This window comes from Argiope bruennichi, chromosome 6 (assembly GCF_947563725.1).
Source record: "Argiope bruennichi chromosome 6, qqArgBrue1.1, whole genome shotgun sequence".
Taxonomy (NCBI): domain Eukaryota; kingdom Metazoa; phylum Arthropoda; class Arachnida; order Araneae; family Araneidae; genus Argiope; species Argiope bruennichi.
In genome coordinates this window covers 126,395,267-126,412,799 of record NC_079156.1, presented here as the reverse complement: position 1 = coordinate 126,412,799, position 17,533 = coordinate 126,395,267, and the positions used below count along the sequence as shown (strand labels likewise).

Here is a 17,533-nt window from a genome sequence, read left to right as displayed (position 1 = left end):
ATCAAGATTCACAATCAAATTCGCTGTTCCAGAAACCTTATATCTATCTGAAATAATTATGTTCATAACATATTCTAGAGAGTATATGAAATTATTCTTATCGTTATTCAAAGTTTACCATTTTTTCTCTTCAAGTGGCATTTTACCTTCTTCTTCAGCTGTTGCATGCATGAGATCTGATACATCTAATACTCTCTGCATTTGTAAGTCAACATCACTTGGTCCGATGACAGCTATCGTTTTTTCATAAGTTTCGCGCTGGTCGTGTTCAGGTCTGTAATCAGATTCAACATTTTCTAAAAAAAATGTAACAAATTCATTTTCATTACCTTCGACTTCAATCACCTAAACGTCTGAAATTAGATTAAAATATGAAATCTCACAATGATTCTGTGTTTGTGCACTGTCGGAGCTCTCTGCAAAAGTCCTAAAACAGTTTCCCTTTGAGAAAAGCGACTTAACTTCTTCATTATTTTGAAACATTGATAAATGTTTCAGCTCATAATTTTCTCTTTCGTTTTGTTGGTCAGCTTGGCTTAAAAGCCGAGAACTGTCCTTCCAATAATCTGGTAGTGAATACACGTTGTCATCATTCTTATAAAAGAAGCAAGGATGATTCTCACCATAAGTCACTACGTTGTCGCAAAGTTGGCACAGGTATCGAGCCATTGATTTCCAACTGAAATAAAATTTCGACTTAACACAAATTTATAATAAATGGTTAAATAACAGCAAAAACTGGGATTTTTTTTCCAGCTATTTCATGTTATAAACGTTTTTCTCGAGATTTTAGTTTCGTACCTATGATTGTAGTTAAAGTAGCTTCAAACGATGAATAAATTATGAACTTTTCGTTTCTTAAACAACGTGATAGAGCACTTTCCCTAAATTCAAAATTCTGATATGTAATATTTAAAATCAGCATTCGCTTTATTTAAATATTTGTGATATCATTTCATTTATCTTAATCTGCATACCAACTGAGTTTTAAAAATAATGGATTATGATCTAGAATGCCTATTACTGTGGCAGAGGAAGCATAGAAATTTTATAATATGAGTTCCATAATTGATTCGAATTTATAACTTTGAGTGTATTTTGATGATTCATTTGAACAATCAAAATTCTTGTCAATTTAAAATATATTTGTCTATGAAAGCCGGTATTGTTTTAAAAAAATGAAAGGCGTGAATTAGATCTTAAAATAAAAACGTACTGTCCATAAAATAGAAATTTACCTTAAACATACTTTTATCAGAAACATTTCTGTGAATTTTTCCCTCTTAACTGTACTTGCAAATAAGAAATGGTTTAAAATTTTTTGCGATTCTGTTAATGAATATTTTGCTAAAATTTTTATCATAAAATCAAATTTTCTTTTCTTTTGAAAATTTAAAAAAAAATATTTCGTTTTTTTAAATTTTTATTTTGAGTGGGTAAAAATATAATCGAATTTATTTTTATGGTTATTTGCCTATAACTTATAATTATGTAATCAGATAAGGTATAAAAGATTGTTTACAACTATAATATCAGTACTTGTTACTGAAAGTATAATTTCAGTATAATAAAATTTGGACATTTTTTTTTCTTCCTTTAATCTTATCATTTTTGACATAATGGAGTTTCCAATTTCAAAGCGTTAACTAGCCTACATTTTAATATTCATTAACAGGCTACTCAAGTTCCAGCCTCGTCATTAGACAATAATCCTAAATTATAAATTCCTTTCAAAGTAGACCTTATCTGTTGTTTAAATTCCGATATTATAATATGAAACTTTAAACATCAAGATTATTCTGATTTTGTTCTTTCTTATGCAATTAAATTTTAAATTTTATAAATTAAATAAATTATGTATTTAAAAGAACAAATTGATTAATAAGAGATGAATGTATGATGTTAGAAAATTTTGATTTTCTAGAATCAATTTAAAGTGGATTAATATTCAGTATGTAAAATATTATGTGACATAAAAGAGAAATCTTATTATAAAGTATGGAAAGATAGGACTCTGTTAGGTGAGTCGCTTCATTCCCGAGCAAAAATCAGTATTCAGGGCGTTCTAATTTTTTCGGGAATAATTTTTGTTATTTGAACCAATTCTTTCAGTAGCAATAATATTCGAGTGAATAAGCAAAAGACTGTTTATTATCATTAAACCATGAAATACACTCTCTTGAAGTAAGCATCTCACATTTCTCACTCTCTGTTTTAACTAATAAACTGAAAGTAGATTATCTTTGTTTTAGTCCATGAGCACATCAAGGAATGACTGAGGCTGCATTTTGAAACCGGGGTAAACCAAATTCAGGTATGCATTTTTATAAGGAATGTTTTAGAAGCTTTCAGCGTTTTATTTTCTTTAGAAGTATTTTCATTTTCTTGAATATTTAAGATTGAATTAAAAAAAATGACGTAAGTATCAGTCCGATTCGTAAATTCTGAATTGTTTTTTTTAGAAGATACAAAAAAAAATTTCGTGTTTTAACCGAGGAAAGCCCAAATCAATTTTTTTTCTGTCGGAAACAAATATATTAGTTCATATTTGACACTTTCGTTTTACAGAAATGAATACATAATAAACATAAGTGTCATAAGTTCATAATATACTTGAAGTGTCAATAACATTTTCTGAAAACTCTGATTCTTCTACTTTTGTTGATGAACTACAACAATGAATAATATCACAATAACTCACTATTCCATTTCAATAGAGTCAGGCGCATAGATCCATTTTTTCAACTTTAAACAAAATTACGAATAATCAAAAAATATAAATAAATAAAATTCACGAAGAGACGAAATCAAGATATCATTTGCTTGTAAATTATCTCTCACTCTTGTAGGGAATCCTGTATGCATTACAATTATTGAATAAAAATTAAATTCGAGACGAATTTACGGTTAAAATGTTGTTGTTGTTGTTGTTTCTTTGGGAACTTGCCATGGACAAGCCCGCTGTTACGAAGACAGAGATTTTAAGCCGGTGGGGGAGCGTCTTTTGTTTTTTTAGCAGCCCAACTAGGGCCAAGAGTACGACTTTGCTACTCACGCATCACTCATTCGCTTGCACAACCCCTGTTTCAGGAGGGCACATTCTCACATCTCACAGATAGAACAACGGAAGAACAACCATGCCCAAACCGGAACTCGAACCCAGGACGCCCAGATCACGGGGAAGACGCGCTCTCTCTGAATAATTTACGTGCTCATTCGATTCATAATTAATTTGAACCTTTGCTATTTTAACTTCTGAAATCCAACCGCCTGGGAAAGATATTACAATAATATCTCAAATGTGAAGGCAAATGTGACAGTAAGTTATCCCCTGTGAAGTCTTTCGGATCATTTTAGTTGCGTAATTAATTTAGTATGAAGAATTAGTAGTCACCGTTTCTTTAATAGATATAGTTTAGAAAACAAGTTCCATAATCAAATAATATTTTCCCACCTCTCTTTCTCACTGAATTTGAGAATATTTTGATTATTCTTTTAAGCAATAGAAATTCTTATCAGGTTCCAAATCAAGTTACATGCAGTTAAACCTATAATAAGAAATTTATCTTTCTAGAAAAATCAGAAGCGAACACTATTTTAACAAAACTGCACGTTGGATATACCAGTGCAAATCATCGATATTTGCTAATTGGAGAATCAGCTCCTACTTGCATATAAATAGATGCTCATTCTCTGTTTGAAGAAATTCTATTTTACCCTCAGAAGCTACTGCGCAAAAATTTGGCTTTAAATAGTCACAAGACAAAAAAAACCCTTCTATTAATGTTTGACATTGAATGCAACACGTGTGTGCAAACCAACAGTAAAAAAGGCAAATAAAAATGTAAAAGTCATTGGATTCAATTAACTAAATTCATCAGCTATTTGCAATTTTATCACGCTTTGTGGATAAAATTTAAAATTTTATTACTTTTTCATTTTATTTTTCTAACAGCTTTAATCATTGGCTCAAGTGTCATTTAAACAAATACGAGTTGATCATTAAGTCAAAAGAAGTATGGTCAAAGGAATAATTTTTAAGTAATCCATAAAGCAACCGACCAACATATTGGGTTCTCTGATTGTCTCTAAAATAAGATTTTTTTAATAACATGTTTTGAAGTAGATGCAGGATTATGTATAAATAAAAAATAGAGTATTTATTCTGATTTTAATCAAATATTTTTTTTTCTGTACCTTCATCATTAATTGTATTATCAAAGAACAGAACATATTCTCTAATTCAAACAGTTTCTTCTAAAACAGGAGATTTTACATTCAATTACATAATAGGACCGAGTTAGGGCTTGTCCTTTTTAACGATTCGAATCGGTAAATGAGATACAATTGTTTCTTTATGTAATTGCATAAAAATAATTTTTATCAATTTTTCAGTATTTTTTAAACAATCTCGGATGCAGTTCTCGTCTTTTAGTAAGTTCGGAATGAAAAAGTCCACCGAATTTTATCCACTTTAAAATGGGTTGCTATTCTAACTTCACTGAAGTATTCATCAAACTCATTCAGATTTTGTCAAGTTTATTGAATTTTGCTTGGACACATAAAAAAGATATATTTTTCTTTTTAAGGAGTATTTTTACCTGAGATATTTGAAATAATTTTCTTTTCTAGAATTTTATGAATTCATGTAATATTTGCCAGACAAATTTCTAGAAAGGAAATCTATGACGTAATTACAGTGGAAAGCACGACTGGAATCGCCAGCTGCATGAGTTGAAAAGCGTTGTTTGACTGTGTGCACGTGCAGTAGTTAATATTTAAAATTCCGAAGACACACATAATTGGGAATTATGGGAACAAATTTGATCTCATAATAAGAATTAAACGTATTTATAAATATCAAAAATTGGCAAGGATTGTATGTGAATTTCATACATAAGTTGGCAACATGCTAATTGAACATAACTCAGAATGCGATTTTACCATTATATGAAAATTTTATCTAGTGTTGACCAGAACCGATTAAAAAGAAGAGGTTCAAAATGCTCACACTAATCGGTTCTCTGTATATGCCCTTGCTAAAAAAAGAAGCATTCCACATTATAGGAATAATTGGAAGAAATTTATGCCGTATTACTTAATAATTCCTCAAACATATTAGCCCTGTATTCAAAATGAATTTCTATTATTATTATTAATTATTTAACAGCTGAAAAGGAAAGCTATCTCGTAGTCAACAGGCTCTCAAAAAGTTCCTATTTAATTAAGATAATTAAAATACAAGAAGAAACTGAAATGGATACTATAATGATTGATAAAATTATTAATATAACTTCTGTGCTTGCAAGTGCTATAATTGTTCGAATGTAGTATAAGCCCTTTTTCGAATATGGCGTTGAATGAGAAAACGTAATGATGTGTAAAATTTTCTTTGCTTGTATCATCTGCAGTTTCCTTTTTCAACAAATTTTAGGCTGACGTAGTACGATTTACTGATTATAAATTTGAATTATGTAATAATTTGCAAGTGTTGAGATGTGGGCATTTTAAAATCATTGCAAGAATTTAAATCGTGTCTGCAAATTTACGAAAAATAATAATGACGACGATTAAAATATCAAAAATTTTACATCATAAAAATTGTACATAATATCATTTTTGAACAAATCCTTCATCATTTTAATTCTGTGTTCCATCAACCTGTTCCTGTATATGAGAATTTGATTCAAAGACAAATATACTAATTAAATGAAAACCGATACGCGGTTTTGATCAATAAATTTATGACATTTCTGGAGTGTTCGACCCAATCGGTCAAAGGAAATACTTTCAAAATGTAAAGGCTGTTCAGCTCATTATACAGCGTAGTTAATCACAAAATATGCGATATTCAGAAAATAGAAAGCAGAATTAGTTCATAACTTATTATTTCCGGTAATAAATATCTCAATATAAGAAAAAAAGATGGCGAAAAGATTTGATCTTTTTTTTTCTGGCGCAGGAGTTATTTTTGACTAAACTGCGCAATAGAAAAAAGAGAATAAAGAAATGTGTGAAGGAAAGCTTTCCAAAACCAGAGCGATATAGATGATGGATGAAAATTATAGAGCATAATTTAAATAAAATCAAAACCATCCTAAAATAGAATCCCAACGACAAAAAACACATATCAGTACTAGCTGACCCGGCAAACGTTGTTCTGCCTTATAAATTATTTCTATTGAATATTTTGGTTGCTAACGAATGCATTGTAAGTGTGTGGGGATGGGATCTATGACAAAAAGAGGAATGCACTGTAGACGATGATCGCCAATAAAAAAAAATATATATATTTTTTCAATACAATGTATTTCATTAACATAACGAACATATACATTGTTTGATCTCTTTAAATTTAAACATAAAACGAAAAAAGTAACTTATTTTTTGTCCTAAAGTATAAAAATGAAATAAAAAAAATCAATATTCATTTCGAAGAGCAATTGAGTGTACGATATTTTTTCTCAGTCCGTCTTTAGCCAACACAAATAAGCGCGATGGTTTGCCCACGCGAGAACATGCCACGTGTGAAAAACATGGTGTTCCGATATCTAAGCCGCAAACATACATCGTTTGGCCTTGCGACTTATTGATTGTCACTGCGAATGTGAATCTAATAGGAAATTGAACGCTTTTGAATTCGATTGGCATGTCTGTGAAAATCATTCGAATTCGTGGCAGCAAAACATTTTCGGCTCGGAATTTACCATTCAAAATGGGGGCTTCGATAACATTTCTCGTCAATTTATTAATGACCAATCGCGTGTCATTGCTCAGCCATGGTTCTTTCAAATTCCGAAGTAAAATAATCGGAGATCCAACTTTCAGTCGTAGAAGGTGTGGTGGCATGTCTGGCAAATCAGTGAGTTCAAAAACTCTGTTGGATAATTTAGAGCTTCGTTAGCATCGCAAACTGCATCGATCAATTTTTATCATACCAAGGCGCCTGGCAACGACAGCTGTATCTTGAGGTTTAAATCGTCGACGTCCACATTTTTTGCTGCCAAAATGGCTCTTTCTGCCAGTCACGCATGATTTATGTATTATGTGCGTACATCGGGAAATATATGGTCAATGAGAGCATTTTGCGAATCAGCGATAGTGCAGAAATTAGAGGGTAATTTTCTGCATCCAGTATTTTATTAGACATCAACTTTTCCATCGCCGATATCTAACAATTGGTCCGAGAATGTGTCAGCAGATGGATCTTGTAGCATTTGGTCCGTTTCGGAGGAGTACGAACACAAACACCGTGAGATGATATTTTTATATATTAGATTAAGGAGAATTTGTGTAAGATTGTCTTATGTATTATAATTTTTTAATTTAAATGCAATATTTTTGTTTTCGCATATTTTTATAATGATTTTTTTGTGTCGGTTCTTTGAATTAAATTTCAATTCACTTTCGAATATTTGCATCGAATTATTATATAGTTTATTGCTCCGCCTTCAAAGTTATCATTTTTTTAATTGGCCGACATACAATTTTTTCAATCCTTACATTTTTATTTACATATTTTTAATTCAATTTTTCTGTAAAAATCTACAATTTATTTTCTTTCCAGTTATATATAGATATGTATATATTGCGAGGACCAAATACAAATTTTTCAATATTTGACTAAATATTTAAGAAATTTTAAATATGATTTCTTCTAAAATAATATATGCAGAAATACTATTTATAAAAATACACTAATCCAAATATATCTTTAGAATCATACGAAGAACATCTTCAAAAGATATGGTTCTATTCAAATGCGTCCGATTACCATTTACTGCTCGTTGGACATTTCTTATAAACAAATTAAGAGCTTTCTAAATTTTTTAAGAATCGGAAATCGGTTTCAGTAGAAGTTGTTCCACTTCCAAATATATTTTTCAAAGTTTAGATTGGAACTTCATTCAGTCTTTATATGTATGTATACAACTTGTGCTTGCAAAATAAATTCTAGATATCGAATTGTATAAAGATATATTATATTTAACAACTTTATAATAGTAATGCATTAATATTTCTTGATTATTTTTGAGGGTCGGAAATCTTCTTAAAGGGTGAAATATAATGATCCGAAAACCACTAACCACAAACAATGTGTACCTTGCTTTTTTTAAACCAATAAATAACAAGTAAATGTAAATGGGACAGCAAATACTGCAGGTAGTAAACAATGTTTTACCTGAGGATCCTTTCAGAAAGATCTTTAAAGAAATGAAAGCTATACAGCTTCGAAGAGATAATTAAGGCTATTTCACATCAGAGCAATTAAAATAAATTTTATTAAAAGCACTAAAAGATTTTAACCAAATAACATATTTTGAAGACAAAATTATATTCAACTTTTGAGTCAACTATTACTTTTTATAAGACAGACGATTTATTTCGACTTGTAAACATCATGATTTGCAATCAAAAAGTGAGAATTTCCTGTTAATCATATTTATTAAGTGAATTTAGAAGAAATAAGTTTCTTTGAGTTTTCTCTTCAGATTTATATATTACTAGCCGCCTTTGGCGACCAGCCGGTTCGCCAACTTAATGCTCGTTAAAATTTTAATAATTAAATATTTTATGTAATTTCTACTTTAATAGCTTCTTCATCAAAATATTTTAAAACTTCAAATTTTGATAGTCATAATATTATAAAGGCCTTCAGTCATGACGTAATATGTATCTCTTTAATTTTCAGTTTGCTCCGGTAAAATGTATGCTTTAAATTAAAGTAGAAATGATTAATCTGCAATTAATATAATAATACTTTTTACTGAAACAAAGCATTTTTTTATATGATTACTGAAAAAGAGTCACTGAGCATTTAAACCTTATGGGCACTAAAGAATATCTTTTTTTATTTATATAATATCTCAAGAATTTGTCAACATAAGATACATCAGATACATCATGAGCAGATCGTTTAATTAACAATGTTTAATTTTAAATGCATCAAATACTAAGAAAATAAACAAAAATAAACAGAATCGATTAAAATAATCGGTCGAAAACAGGTTAAAAAAAACTACTTAAAAAACGATGTAATTAAAACTATAAGCATATACAAAAAATATATAACTAACATAAATACAATTTAATGACAAAAGCACACAACTAACATAGTTCTAACCGGATCCAGGAAATAATGAGATAAAAAAAATCTAGAAGGAATTCCTCCTTCATCCAACAGGAAAAGGGCGTACCCCTACATAGCATTATCCAAACAGATTATAAAATTTTTAACATAAAATGTCTTTCTGGGAATGTTCAAAGTTCATATCATCTCATAGTAAGCACTTGACGAATCCAGAAAACAATAAGATAAAGAAAATAAGAATTTATCATACCATTACTCAACATTACACCCACTTGAGACATCCAGCAGATTTAAATAAGGCGTGAAAAGAAAAAACAAAACTATGAGTAGGTTTCATTACCCAATAAGTATAAATAAAATATTTTAAAAGAGGATGTAGCATCTTTAAATACTATTGTCCTTTTGAAAAGAATTCTTACTACTATTCTCATTCTTTGTCATATTCAAATTTAATTAATTTATTTATTCTTCTAATATTTCTCTGTATACAATGTTCTTAGTTTTTCCTTGTGGTGCAAGGATATTCAGATTTTTATTATCACCGACTCTCGAGCAACCAACATATAGTTGCCCGTGTGAAAAGCAAGGCCTTCGTAAATCTAAGCCAACAACTTTTAAAGATTGGCCTTGAGATTTGTTAATGCTCATACCAAAACTCAGTTTAACTGGAAATGGAATTCTTTTAAACTGGAATGGGACATCTGATGGTATATGAGGAATCCGTGGGATAAAGACATCTTTCCCAGCTGATTGGCCTGTAGATATGATTGCTTCAATAACATTTGGCATCAATTTCTTCACAATTAGTCTTGTTCCATTGCAAAGAGTTGGTGGGTCTAGATTTCTCAAAAGCATTATAGGTGCGCCAATCTTTAACTCTAATTTGTGTGTTGGTATACCAGATGGTTCCAATGAATTCAAAAATTCTGTTGGATAATTAACTGCCTGATTTGTTTCAATTACCGTGTCAAAAGATTTGAATATTTGAATTTCACCTGCTAATTTCCTTAACAGATAGTAATTTATCGTCTTAACTCCCTCATTCGTTGGAGAAAGAATAGCTCTTTCACATAGCCAACTAATATCACGAAAATTACTTTCGATATTTGGAAATACTGTATCTTGAAAATCTTCGATTGTTGCTACTATGTTACCAATATTTGTCAAAGTTATCAATCCTTCACTATCAATTGTCATAGTTCCATTACCGAGATGAAGTAGGTTCTGAGCGAATTGCTCGGTGGAAATGTGACCTGTAAGAAGAACTCTCATGTTCGTTTTCAATCCAAATCTTTGAACATTTTTCCAAATATAAGATGCTTTTATCGATGCATTCATTTCATCTGCTTTTGTGCCTCGTGGAATAACAGGCAAAGTTTGGCGAAAATCACCAGATAAAACCAGAGTTACGCCACCCATGCACTTGTTATTTTGAAAAATATCTTGCATAGTTGTATTAAGAGCTTCCAATGCCAACTTATGTGCCATTGTACATTCATCCCATACAATTAATTTACATTTCTTAAGCAATTTTGCTCTATCTGAACTTTTTGAGATGCTGCAAACTGGATTTTTAACAAACGATAAATTTATTGGTAATTTGAAGACTGAATGAGCTGTTCTTCCGCCCGTCAAGAGAGTTGCAGCAATGCCAGAGGAAGCTACTGCAAGAGCAATTAGATTCATTTGTCTAATTTTTGCTAATAAAAGATTAATTAGGTACGTTTTACCTGTTCCACCTGCAGCATCCAAAAAGTATATACCACCAGTTTCTGTATAAACTGCAGATGTAATTTTTTCAAAAGCAAGTCTTTGATCGTCAGTCAGATTAGGTTCATTTGTTTCAATATATGATGTTAGTTGATGAATGTTGTAACATTTCTCTCTTATTATTTCATAATTTAAACTGTTATTAATATCACGGTGTATCTCTGGAAGTCCAAAGACTTTTAAATCTGTACCTCCCAATGCTTTAATTTTATCTTCAAGAGCAAGTAAAGCGCTATTAAATATTTCATCATTGTAATCTAAATCCATATTATTAACTGTAATTCTTGTTTTATGCAAAATGTCTTCTGACATATTTTCTCTATGTAAATTCCATAACTGTACAGGATTAGATACGCAGCAAGTGTGAAGAATAACGGCAAATAGATCTCGCAACATTCGCCCTGAATGCGTTGTAGCTGCTTCATCTAACGTACTTTTCCAATGAGAATCGTCTTCCAGAAGCCCTCTCAGTTCGCAAGCCTGTTTGAAAGTTTCACAAACAATTCCGTTAAATGTTTTTAAATCAGAAAAAGATGTTGGGCCTGTAACCTCATGAAGCAATAATCTTAGATGGAAACATTCCGAATTACTTGGGTGAACGGTGTAGACACGACCAAGAGCATCACTTGATTTAATTCCTGGGTGATCAGGCACAGCTTGTCCAGATTTCCTAGGAACCCAGTTCTTGTTGCTTTTACTCCATGTATAATATTTAGGCATTTGATGATACAATAAAGATCGAGCAAATGCATCACTTTGACATAAAGAGAAAAATGCAGTTAAAGTAGTTTCTGGTGGAGCTTGCACTCGTTCTAAAACATTTTCTTCTGTAAAGTAAACTCTCTGACCATTGTCAAGATGCACATTTAAATGAACAACAGTGGGATGCCTTTCGTGAATAGGAAACCCCAATATCCTCCAAACTGCTTCATTGCTGCTGAGATATCTTCCTATTTCATACGTTTGAATTTCGTCATGCTGAATGTCATTATTTTTTTAATTAAATATAGCCATGTCAGAACCTTTGTTTATATATTTGCACACATATTTGATAGATTTTATAGAACTGCAATATTCGACGTTAATATGTGCATTGAGTGCTCTTGATAACAATGGACAAAAAGGAACAATCCATCGATTATCTATCACAACCTCAGAGCCACGAACTTTCTTTATTGTTACTTGGCCTCCGTCTTCAGGTTTCCATCTACGATAAAGTGGATATCCGTCGTGACCTGTTTGTGTTTCTTTTAAAAAATCTCTTGGATACCTTTTTGTACATTTTCCATCCTTCATACATGGTGACAGAGGGTTAATGCTCCCACAGGGCCCATGTATCATCTGTGTCTTAACAACGTTGTATAATATTGGATCCGTTTCAGGATTTGGCAATTCAGCAGTAATTAGGTCATCAATCTTATGAGCATAAAATTTTTCCTGAAACCACAGAAGAATATGTGAATGTGGAAGTCCACGCTTCTGCCATTCAACTGTATAAATAAAGCATCTTATTTCCCCAAATATTTTCCCTTTGTTTATAAGATTTAGGAGCGATTTCAGTTTCAAATAAAATACTCGACATATTATATCATGCCTATCATGGCTTTTTTGTCTTAATATCAACTCTTCTGTAATCTCCCTCCATTGTGGATTGCATGTGAAGGTAATAAATAAATGAGGGCTTCCATAATTTCTAACGTATGTCATGGCATCTTGAGTTCTTTCATGCATGTATCGAGGACTGCCTGTGAAAGTAGATGGTAAAATTGTTGGTTTTCCAATTTGTTTTATATTATCATCATTAGTTATAGCATCTCTCAAATGGATATAATCTTCGACACGGAGTTTCTTTTGATTCAAACGTATAAATCGTAGTCGCTCGGTTTCAATTTTAGCATACATATCTACAACAAATTGTTGAAAAAGTTCTTTGCACCTTAAAATAATATTGAAATTTGATGTACGAAACATAATCCTAAAAGCATAAAAATCCATTGCTGAAATTTTTTTTGTAGTTTTTTTCACCTGAAAGATTGGTTTGTCGCAATTCAAAGTTATATCCCTCCTCACCTTGCCAAAATATTAATGGATATTGTAATGCATCGTACGCGCGATGAGTTTCCGCTATCTTTTTTATTTCATTACTCCTCAGCTCTAACGAAATATCACGACTGCCATGTTTATCGCCAGCTAAGATAATTGCAACTTCTGATATTGTCGGAGCATTAAATTTTCTTTCATGTTCACCGGAGGGTACTTTATCTGCATGAATGACAATTTTCATTTCTGGCGTGATTTTTTCCATTGCACATTTAAAACTTCGAACATAACTATTATGCTGATGTAGAATTTCTTGTAGTTGCGACACTATTCCTGGTTTTATGTCATTCACATTCCTGCAGCGCTGTTCAACCTGTTGTTCTTTATCAGCAACGAAATAAACTTGAAGAAATTTTGGCTCCTCATTTGGTTGTGGCTGTAAACTACCTATTCTATGGTACACTTGTCCTTGAACTTTAAATGTTGGCATAAAACCTAGCTCTCTAATTTCTCGTCCTGAACCGAATGAAGTCATTTGAAAACATGAATTATATCTTCTTATGTTAGTTTGAAAATTAATTGCATCAGGAGAATCGGTCGAGAGAAGCGTGAGGAGTGGTTCTGGAGGTGTTTGTAGCAAAGGAATTTGAATTTTACCATTATTACAGCACATGCTACTGGATTCGCCTTTCCATTTAAGAGCCTTGCAGAAACTGCATTCAATAACCATTCGACCAATTTCAATTAGAGAATCCCAATTATAAGAAATATTGGAATCATATGCAAATGCAGAATTTTCTTTTTGTCTCCAGATTTTATTTCTTCTGTTTGACATCCTCATCCCGTTATTTAATTGCCTTAATTGGCGATGATCAATAGTTTCCAAAGTTCTTAAAGTGGACATTCTTTGGCTGTTAGATGCACGTCTATTGCGTCTTTCCTCCTCCGTTTCCGATGCTCTTAAAATTGACATTCTTTGGCTGTTAGAAACTCGTCTATTTCGTCTTTCCTCGTCCGTTTCCGATGCTCTTAAATTGGACATTCTTTGGCTGTTAAACACTTGCCGTTGTTGATGAAATTCTTGATTTTCGTTTTCCCGAGAAGTCGCGATTCTTTTCCTTTCTCGGTTTTGAATTGACCTTAAACATTTATTTTTCCTTGAGGGAGACATACGTTTTATATAGAAAATATAATTTTTTTTTTCTTTAAAATCAGTACCAAATTTACAAAACAGTTAAAGTTTTTAGGTTCAGTTATTTGTACGTTAAAATTTGATTATCGGATTTGAAAAATTCTTTTTGAGATTTGTATTCAATTCTTTTTCTCAAACTATTTAACTGTATGTTGCCAAAATATTAAATATGTCTTTTTGTTTTTAACGCAAACGAAAAAGAGAAAAAATTATTCTAAGAATTTGTGTAAAGCAGGTGTTTTTATTAAATATTTTTTTTAAAGCAAGCGAAGAAGGGAAAAAAAAAATTATTCTAAAAAATTGGGTTTCTGTCTTACAGACGACTTTTCCCTTTCCAGCTCTGTTCCCATGGAGACAGGCGCATGCGCAGTTTGTCTAGAATTTTGATATGTTTCTTTTTTATGTTTAGTTGTTTTTTTAAAGCAAGCGAAAAAGGAAAAAATTATTCTAAAAAATTGAGTAAAGCAGGTGTTCTTATTAAATATGTTATTTTTTAAAAAATGAAACGAAAAAGGGGAAAAGTTATTCTATAAAATTGTTTAAAGCAGATGTTCTGTTTTAGAAACTACTTTTCCCTTTTCAGCTGTGTTGCCATAGAAACCAGCGCACAGCTGTTTACACGTTTATGTTTAGCTATTCAGATTTTATAATGTCTAATCAGAGTAACGGTGAATATCAGTGTGTTCGTGTTCGTCAATAAATGTTAATTTTTTTAATAACATGATTAATAAAAACAGAGTCACTGAGCATTTAAACTTTATGGGTACAAAAAATATCTTTCATAATTTATGTAATATCTCAAGAGTTTGTCGACCAGCCTGTTCGCCAATCTTAATGTTCGTTAAAATTTTAATAATTAAATATTTTCCTACTTTAATAGCTTCTTCATCAAAATATTTTAAAACTTAAAATTTTGATTGTCATATAATTTATTCATAATATTATAAAGGCCTTCAGTTATAACGTAATATGTATCTCTCTATTTTTCTGTTAGCACCCGTAGAATTTATTCTTTAAATTAAAGTGGAAAGAATTAATCTTCAATTAATATAATAATATTTTTTACTGAAACAAAGCATTTTTTTATAATCTGATTACTGAAAATAGAGTCACTCAGCGTTTAAACTTTATGGGCACTAAAGAATATCTTTTTTAATTTAATTATAATTATCTCAAGAATTTGTCAATAAAATTTTCTTAGATTCATCATGAACAGATCGATTCATTAACAATGTTTAATTTTAAATGCATCAAACACTAAGAAAATAAAACGAATCGTTTAAAATAAACGGTTAAAAACGGATTTAAAAAAAACTACTTAAAAAACGTTGTACTTAAAACTATAAGCATATGAAAAAAATATATAACTAACATAAATACATTTTAATTACAAACGCATACAGCGAACCTAAAAATAATTTAAATCCAGTTCGCATCTGTTGATAATAATTGTCAACATAATGCGCATGCGTGAATTTTCAACGCCAGTTACGTAACACAAATACGTGCTTTTTTTTCTACGCCAGTTGGGGTAACGCTATGCGGATTAGAAATTTTTAATTTCCTTTATTCTGTTTTATTTTAATTGAAAAGTACTTCAGAATGAATCTGAAAGATCGATTGATGAACAATGTTTAATTTTAAATTCATCAAACATTAAGAAAATAAACAGAATCGTTTGAAATAATCCGCCGAAAAATATTAACCCTAGCCTCCTTACTGTTGGGAGAAAAAAAAACTGAAGCCTTACTCATTTGGCGGAAAAGTTGGCGGTGGGGAAAATGGAAGAGTTTTTTGGCGGGAAAGTTAGTTTTTAATTAATAATTAAAATTCTAATTAAAGATTCGAAAAAAGGAACCCCAGGTGCACATTCCCAACCTCCAAGGTATACATGTACCAAATTTGGTAACTGTAGGTCAAACGGTCTGGCCTGTAGAGCGCCAACACACACACACACATTGAGCTTTATTATAAGTATAGATTAACAGATTTTGTGACAGATGGTGCGTTTGGATTGATGGTAAAAAAGATTTATTTTAACATTTTATATAATATAGTTTTAATAACATCCTCCATAAAATAAATTTTTGCTTCAGAGTTTTTCTTTAGATATATAACCTATACTATTTTAAAAGTCACACAAAATCCTATTTATTTTTGAATAACTTTTTCTCATTTTCTGTCTTTTATTCATTTTTCTCATTTCATCCAATTACTTTATAAGAATGGCAGAAATGTTATAAAAAGGGTCTATTTAAATAATGATTAGTATCTTATGATTCAAAAACAAAAAAAGGTAATAATACTTACTTTAAAATTTTAGATAAAAGAATACTTCACATTTTATATTGAAATCCTCAACATGAAAAAATAAGCCGAATCATAATTTCTTGGCCATTCAAAAGGTTAAAATATAAGATAAAAAGTTAATACAAGTGAAATTAATCAGAGTTTCACTTCAACAATAAAACATATTGCTGTAAAATAAATTTTAATTTATTTTTCATTTGTTAAAAATTTAAAATACATTTATACATCTAAAAATTGTATCTTTGAAATGAATAAGCCTCGAATTTTAGTATGATTTGAAAATAATTTTTTGCTTCTGAAATTATTGAAGAAAGAAGCCAAAATTTCATTTGTTTTATAACTAATTAAACTGATAGCAATCATTACAAAATCCTCTTTCGGATCTGCAAACTGCCGATATTTAAAATACACATTTGCCGAAGCTTGGTTTCTTATTGTCCAGCATGTATCAACACATTTATCTTTACTATTAGAAGAGAATATACAAATTATTCAAAATAAAATTCACATTGAATTCACATAATTTATTCCTTGATTGCAAATGACCACAAACAATTTCTTAGAAAGAAAAAAAATATCACAAAGATATTCGAATCTTAAATCTAACATAAAAATGCTTATTAAACTATTTACAAAAATGCATTAAATATATGTCGTAGCACATAATCTACGAAATACGGAAAAAGGGATAACTTGCGAAATTAGTCATTAATATTCACTATAGATATTACGTTTTATCTAAATTGTCCAATTGGAGCAAATATTTATTCTTTAATTAATCATGAAGATAAAAAAAAAACACAATTTATTACACCAATTCAAAATAGAAGTATTGCTGTCAATTATTACAGATATGAGTCGATGGGAATTTCAATTAAAATATCGTAATGATATATGAATTAAAGCGGAAGCAGGGAATAACGATTGTTTTATTAAATGGGAGTTTAGACTTCTATGTTTGGTTTAAAATCACAAGAATATAACTCATTAGGATTAAAAACTATAAAAAAGATTTTTAAAAAATTAAAAACAATAAACACTTAAAAATATAGTCATTTAAGCAGAAAAACGCATTTTCATCGTCAATAACAAATTTAAAAAATAGCTTATAAGTTTAATATCTATAAATG

The 17,533-nt window shown here is 30.4% G+C and overlaps 1 protein-coding gene across 1 annotated transcript; it reads right to left on the bottom strand.

The window, feature by feature from the left end:
• Nucleotides 1–9,553: 9,553 nt before the first annotated feature.
• Nucleotides 9,554–13,943, bottom strand: LOC129971993 (uncharacterized). Its single transcript, XM_056085972.1, has 4 exons — nucleotides 12,932–13,943; nucleotides 12,560–12,765; nucleotides 12,044–12,298; nucleotides 9,554–11,839 (listed from the first exon to the last, which is right to left on the bottom strand). Exons 1-4 carry the CDS (start codon nucleotides 13,941–13,943, stop codon nucleotides 9,554–9,556), a joined length of 3,759 nt encoding a protein of 1,252 aa, XP_055941947.1.
• Between the last annotated feature and the right edge of the window lie 3,590 nt (nucleotides 13,944–17,533).